The sequence below is a fragment of the Mesitornis unicolor genome, unplaced genomic scaffold, assembly GCF_000695765.1.
Source record: "Mesitornis unicolor isolate BGI_N332 unplaced genomic scaffold, ASM69576v1 scaffold5787, whole genome shotgun sequence".
NCBI lineage: Eukaryota > Metazoa > Chordata > Aves > Mesitornithiformes > Mesitornithidae > Mesitornis > Mesitornis unicolor.
Window position 1 is genome coordinate 14,626 of NW_010194277.1, and position 7,184 is coordinate 21,809.

The 7,184-nt window shown below is 40.6% G+C and overlaps 1 protein-coding gene across 1 annotated transcript in view; it reads left to right on the forward strand.

The window, feature by feature from the left end:
* Positions 1-6,468, forward strand: part of SLTM (SAFB-like, transcription modulator) — a 17,373-nt gene extending 10,905 nt beyond the window's left edge. Inside the window, 7 exon segments of the mRNA XM_010187738.1 lie at positions 1-140; positions 1,276-1,400; positions 2,570-2,737; positions 3,619-3,933; positions 4,387-4,522; positions 5,312-5,469; positions 5,817-6,468. The exon segment at positions 1-140 is cut by the window's left edge and continues 31 nt beyond it. Coding sequence (XP_010186040.1) covers positions 1-140; positions 1,276-1,400; positions 2,570-2,737; positions 3,619-3,933; positions 4,387-4,522; positions 5,312-5,469; positions 5,817-5,925 — 1,151 coding nt within the window. The 3' untranslated portion in view covers positions 5,926-6,468.
* Positions 6,469-7,184: the final 716 nt, after the last annotated feature.

Consider the following 7,184-nt stretch of genomic DNA (forward strand, 5'->3'; position numbering starts at 1 on the left):
GAGAGCGCATACGAATAATGCATGAACGAGAAGAGTGCTTGCAGAGAGAAAGGGAACGGTTAGAAATCGAAAGGCAAAAACTAGAGAGGGAAAGGATGGAACGGGAGCGTTTGGAAAGAGAGCGTGTTCGAATTGAACAGGTGTGCACGTTTGTCTTTTGGACTGTAGTACAATGTGATTTTGGAGTATAACCCAGTTTGCACTTGTGGTGAATTTTTCCTCTTCACCTTTCTACTCAGCCCATGAAAGAGACAAACAAACATTCCAGAATTCACAGTGCACAACACCAGTAATTCTTACCTTGTTTGCTTGACTTGTAACTTGTTGGTAAATTTTGCTGCTGGTTGATGCGGTAGTCGTGTGTCTAAAACTGATGTACAGCAGATCATATTGCCCATACTGGTGTTCCATTATTTCACTGACCTGTTCCTAGAGAATGTCACTGCAGGCTTAATGAGATGTGTTTCTGGGCAACAAACACAGTAGCAATACAGTAAATTACCTGGAGATATTCTCTCTAAGAGCTAATATTTTCTCCAGATCTGTTGTCTACAATTTTAGAGAAATGTTCCTTCTGCTCTTTAATCTCGGATGCTATCCAAGGATGAATAGCGTAGTAGTAGCGTAGAACGTAGTAGCGTAGAATTGTCCTGCGTAGGGCTACAAAGATGATCAAGGGAGTGGAGCATCTCCCTTCTGAGGAGCGGCTGAGGGAGCTGGGTCTCTTTAGTTTGCAGAAGAGGAGACTGAGGGGAGACCTCATTCATGTTTATAAATATTTAAAGGGTGAGTGTCACGTGGATGGAGCCAGGCTCTTCTCGGTGACAAACAATGATAGGACAAGAGGTAATGGGCACAAGCTGGAACACAGGAGGTTCCACTTCAATTGGAGAAGAAACTTCTTCTCAGTGAGGGTGACAGAGCCCTGGCCCAGGCTGCCCAGAGAGGTTGTGGAGTCTCCTTCTCTGCAGACATTCAAAACCCGCCTGGACGCCTTCCTGTGCAACCTCATCTGGGTGTTCCTGCTCCAGCAGGGGGATTGGACTGGATGAGCTTTGGAGGTCCCTTCCAATCCCTAACGTTCTGTGATTCTGTGAATTATACCCGATAGCCTTTAACAGAAAACTATCAAGTATTAATTCCATATACTTGCTAACTGTTCTATAGAATAAATAAATAGAGTATTACAATAAGCTTTAATTATTAAGCTCTATATTAAGCTCTATTAAGGAGCCATTGTTTGCTGTATTTTTTTCACCCTTCCTTTCATGGTAGGAACGGCGAAAAGAAGCAGAGCGTATTGCTCGTGAAAGGGAAGAACTTCGTCGACAACAGCAGCAGCTTCGTTATGAACAGGAAAAGAGGAATTCGTTGAAACGTCCACGTGATGTAGATCACAGGTAATCTGATTCTCAAGCCGTTGTTTTACAGCGCTCAGTAAAAAGAAACAGCTGCCAGCCTTGGGTCAGGCTTAAAAATGCATTTGTACCTGAAGCAAGTCTTCACTGAAGCACCGTGTTTCTGGTGTTTGTTTGGTTTTGACATCAGTTTGTGCCAAGCATGAAGCATACCTCATCTGCAGGAGAGATTTTGAAGTAAGAGAGGGGTCCTGTGAATTAATTCTTAGTGTACAGAAAGGGCATAATGCAGTTCAGAGCATTGTTGAGAAAAGCTGTCCTTCTGCCTTGAAGGTTGAGATTTCTAGCTTCTACTTTAAGAATTCACATTTTTGGTAAATGGATCGTTCAGGAGCTCAGTGTGATGGCTTTTAGTTTTTACTGGAGCTGACAGTATCTATCATTTGCTGGCTGAGCCCCAGTAATTGAACTGACTTTGATCTTTTTTTGTTTCTAAGAATAAGACTGAGACTTTGGCCATAAGATTGATATGTCAGTGGTACAATGGAAGGTAAATGTAAGTCGTCATGGTCGATACAGACCATAGCAGAACATTAATGTTTCTTCACCAGAGAAATAAAGACAGCTTTGTTTTTCAAGGCTACTGATTATCCATTTTAGTATCTCACATCCTTATCGTAGAGACTGTGCCTGAATGTTTCTAGTAAGCAAGGCTGTGACATGTCCTACGCTGTTCTTTCCTGAGAAAGCTCTTCTGATTTGTGGGTGGTTTGTGGTTTGGTTGGTTTTGGTTTGATTGGGTTTTGGTTTTGGTTTAGTTGAGTTTTGGTTTGGTTTTGGTTTGTTTTTATCCTAAAGGGCATTTTTTTTTTCCTAGAATGCTATTTTCAAGGCAGAGTTTTGCTACAGTGATGTTTTTGTTGGGGTTTTGTTTTAAACTGCCCAAGTTATACCATTGCTTAGATTTTATTAAATATTTTATTGATATTTTGTCTCTCTGTTTTGCACTTCAAACAGACAGATGCCTGGGTTATTTTGTTTCTTTAAATTATTTGGTTAAATACTGTTTCAATAGTCAAACTTTGTTAGTGCCTTTCCAAAGGTCACAAACACCTTTTTAAAACAAACAACTGACTCTTAACAATTTTATGCCTATTAGGCCTTCGTTTGGCTGTCTGTAACTGACGAGCGTTCATTTCTTTTGCTTAAAGACGAGATGATCCTTACTGGAATGAGAATAAGAAGATGGCTCTTGATACAGACGCACGTTTTAGTCACAGCTCAGATTACAGTCGCCAGCAGAACAGGTTTAACGATTTTGATCACAGAGAACGGGGACGATACCCAGAAGGTTCTGTTCCATCATCTTCTTTTGATAGGTAAGTTTAAATGTTGGCAGGCAAATACCTGCCCTGTTATCTCTCTGGATTTCACTCTTAACCGTTCAAAATTTCACATGGTGCCAAAGGCCTTACGCAGATCTGATGCAATAGAATTGCAGTAGTGTCCTGGAATTTCCTTTCTTTTCAGGACTGGCCATTTTTTATCACTGAATCTAGCCTGCTTTTCTCTGAGGACTTTAAATTAGCTGCCTGGTGGTCTTATTGGGGTGGCATTTAGAAAGAATTTTTGCCATTATTTGTCTTTCTCATCTAGCCCTAAATGGGTTCCAATAGATTAGATCTGTCCTACTTGGTAACTTACCTCCTTAAGAAGCAGGGCTAAAAGCAACTGATTAGATGAGAGTTAAGAGCCTTATTTGTATAAGTCACATTCATCAGGACCCATGCAACCAGTCAGTAAATGCTGGTTCCAGATCCAGCTTCATGTTTCCGTTAAACTTCTTCAATAACCAGTTATAAAGACCACATAATTGTAGCTTCTGGACTTCTATTTTTATGCTGCAGTGAACTAGAATTATATTTTCTAGCTGACTCAAGAAATCTGGCATTCCCTCTGCTTCATAATAGGCAAAAAGGAGGCCCTAAAATTACTTTAATTATACTGACCAAAATGTGAACAAATAAATACATTAAGAAAAATTAAATGGGCTGTAAGAACCTGAGCTTAAAATGATAATTGTAGAAATAAATATAATTTGGGATGGGAAGGATCTTTGAGATTTGTACCACATACACAAAAATAAACATGTAATATAAAGATGAATAATATTTTTGTATACTCACACTTGTGCTTAAATGTGCAGGGAAATGGGAAAATGGGAACCAGCAAATGACTTTTTCCTACTTTAACAACTTAGGCGAGAACGTTTTGTAAGTCAAGGCGAAGCAAAAAAGACTCGCCCAACAGCACGAAGAGAAGAGCCAGGGTTTGAGAGATATCCTAAGAACTTCAGTGAGTCCAGAAGAAACGAACCACCACAGCCAAGAAGTGAGCTTCGAGACACAGACAGACGAGAAGTGCGAGGAGACAGAGATGAAAGAAGAACAGTGATAATTCATGACAGACCTGAAATACCACACGGTCGACATCCAAGAGAGACTGGCTCAAATCCACCTAGGCAAACAAATTGGAAGAGCGAGGGAAGCATAAGCACAGACAAACGGGATGGCAGGTAAATTTGCTGGCTAACCAACAAACTAGCGAAGGTACTGATCATGTCGAATTTATCCATAGTAGCAATTCCTCAAGAATTGATGTGGAAAGAGAGGACAGACCCCTTCCTGGAGAATGGCAAAGTCACTTTCCAAACATACTAGACAAAAATTGCATGTAGGTTGTTACATTTGTAAACTTGATACTGACTCCCTGCAGTCTATTCTTACCATGTGCAGCAACATACACAGTAAGGGGGCTTTTGTGCCATACTGCAGATAGGAACAAATAACATGTAAGCTTAAATTATTTAGACCGCCACATAGATCTAAAAGAATGTTTCTAAGATGATAACTGCAAGTTGCTAGGAGCCCGAAAACCAAAAAGCAGTCTTTGAAGTCTACATGTGCTATGATTTGGTACCAGTTCTATTATACTGAAACCGAAATTTTGATAAAAGCAATTTTTACAGAGGCGAGAGGCCAGATCGATCAGGAAGAGAAGTGTCTGGACACGTGAGAGGTGCACCTCCTGGTAGCCGTAGCAGCGCTTCTGGGTATGGAAGCAGAGAAGGAGAACGAGGCGTGATGGGAGAAAGAGGTGGACAAGTGAGTCATCTTCTTGTGTTTGTGTGCCTGAGCAAGACTAGAAAATGCCAAATCATTGTGGAGAAATGACCGTGTCACGTCAGAAATCATTCCAGCCAGCATTCTGACTACTTTCAATTGAGTTTCCTTTTTTTAAAGGTGTTTTGTTGTTGTTGTTGTTGTTGTTTTTTAATAAGCCCAGAAATTGCAGAAAATATACCAGATCCTTTGTATGTCTAGCATCTTTCAGGTAGATCAAAACAATACCTGAATGAGTTACTGATTAAGCCTGATGTCTTAAAACCCTAATGGCTTTTAAGAATTTGTTGTCATCCTAATGTTTTCGGGGTCTTAACTTTACACTGCCTGCTACTTCCAGTGTAGTTTGTCATTGTAGTCTGTAATGTGCTACTGAGAAGGAAAACCTTCTGTTACACTTGTCTTTAAAGTTTACAGACTACATTGGACCATTCTTCTAGACCCTGGAGCGTTTAAATAAAAAGTGTTTCTCCTGTAGCAATATGGAACATCCTTGTCAGTGATTGTAAAGTCTGAGTCAGTGAAACTTCACTGCCTGCATATCCACAGAGTCATTACTGCACATCAGCTTCTTTTATCTAGTTACTTTTACCCAGGACTCTGATAAGCATGGGTTAGCTGCCTATCGACTGAAATCTTCAGAGATGCTTGATTTTGGTATATTCTCTCTCTGTATATAAAGCTGTAAGCTTAACTTTCTGGAAAAGCTCATTTCCTGTTGGTAGCGAAACACCCCTTTCGTTCTGAAGATGTCTGTCACTTTCTTGCTAGCACTACAACGAGGACAGACACGTTGTTGAACGCCACAGTCGTGAAACCGGACCAAGAAAAGAATGGCACGGACCCAGTTCTCAAGGAAGCGGGTATCATGACACGAGGAGAATGGGAGATGGCCGGGGAGGAGGTGGCATGATGTCTCCACATACAAGGTACAACTGCTCCTTCCTCTCGCTTCCCTACTGAGCTCCCAAAGCTTTGGTTATGCTTAGGAAGTGTAACAGCCTCAGTGCAAGCAGCATCACTTTCTGTGGATGGGGTGCTGCTGCACAACATAAACCCCATCTTTCTCTGCCAGCACGTGGCTCCACAGTTGTTACATTGCTAGGGGCAGTATTCTTCAGCTGCACAGAAGTGAGCGGCTTCTTGCAAAGTCTCTTTTGAGACTTAAGAGTTTAACAGTTGAGTGGTATGAGACGTAACAGCGTTCTTACCTGTACACCAGGAGTTGAGATACTTACCATAACTTAACACTTTTTTTTTAAACCTTTGTTTCCAGTAACTCTTCACCAATTAATAGAGTTGTACAGATCACAGGCAATTCCATGCAGAGGGGAAGTGGCTCAGGATTTAAGCCATTTAAAGGTGGACCTCCACGAAGATTCTAAGATCTACAACTTCTTGGTTTCAAGATAACTTATTGAAATCTCTTGTAAACTTTCTTTGATTAAAAACAGGAAATCTTGTCTGGAAGTCCTGGTTAAATTTTTTTAATTTAACATGATTACTTTCCTCTCAATTTTGGAGGCATTTTAATAGTTACGTTGTAATTTTGGATAGTTTTTGTGTATCTTTGATAAGCATTTTCCTTGAGGCACTAGAGCTGTGTAAAAACAAATTGAAACCAAAATATTTGTTAATCCTGTATAAAAGAATAGCTTGCAGCTGTGTCCTAGTAGTTTGATTTACCAACATTAGCCCTGTGGTGTCATGCTTTGAAGTTAGCAACTTATCACAACATACACAACTATAACCTCCATTTTGAAGGTTGTCCAGGCTCCTCTCTCTGCTTTTTAATTTGTAGAGAAATACGATTGTTCTTTCATTACTGGGTATTATGTAACCTATTTTTGCAGAAGGTACTGTTACATTGAGTGCATTTACGTGTATTCTTGCAAATGTATTCTTTTGAAATAAACCTTCATATTCTGTAGAGCTTCTAGTAAGTCTTTGAAACAGTCTCTGGGGAAGGAAGACAAACAGACACGCCAGTATAGCAAGTCAAAGCATGGGTGCCACTGGGTTCCAACTCAAACTCATCTCCTTCACTATTACTGAACTGAAAATCTAGCAGCACAGCTGAGAGCACAAGATCAGTACCAGAAAACACAGGGACACTCATGGGATGCCTAAAGAAATGATTTTGTAGTTTATTCTCTATGTTTAGCAAGGCTGTGGGAGAATGTTGATGCAGCTGCTTTAAACCAGAGTGCCGCAACTGAACTTTGCTTACAGGGTTTGGGGAATCCTATATAATCTTGTTCAAGTACACCTACACCAGCTCACTGGTGCGGTGTGGAGCAAAAGGGATGAACCTTTTTAAACCTTTTGGTTCTGTTTAACATCGGATGGACTGTGTTAAATCTTTCTTGACCAGGCCAAGGCAGAAGTGTTAGGCAGTCAGTCCAATGTCAGCAAGTTTAGAGTAACAATATTATTTTCACAACACAGCTGAGCCAGGTTGGAGAGTTATAGAAAGGAAAGAGGACCTTCCTAGCAGTAGTACTTGAATACGAGCTGGAAGTTTTTTTTACTGGTCCAGTTTGTCTTTCAGAGTGATTTAGGTTACAAATTTTAAGGCAAGAGCCAGGAAGAACCTGCTGATGTTGCACATGGATCTTTGCCACCCTGTTACAGTCTGTCTGCG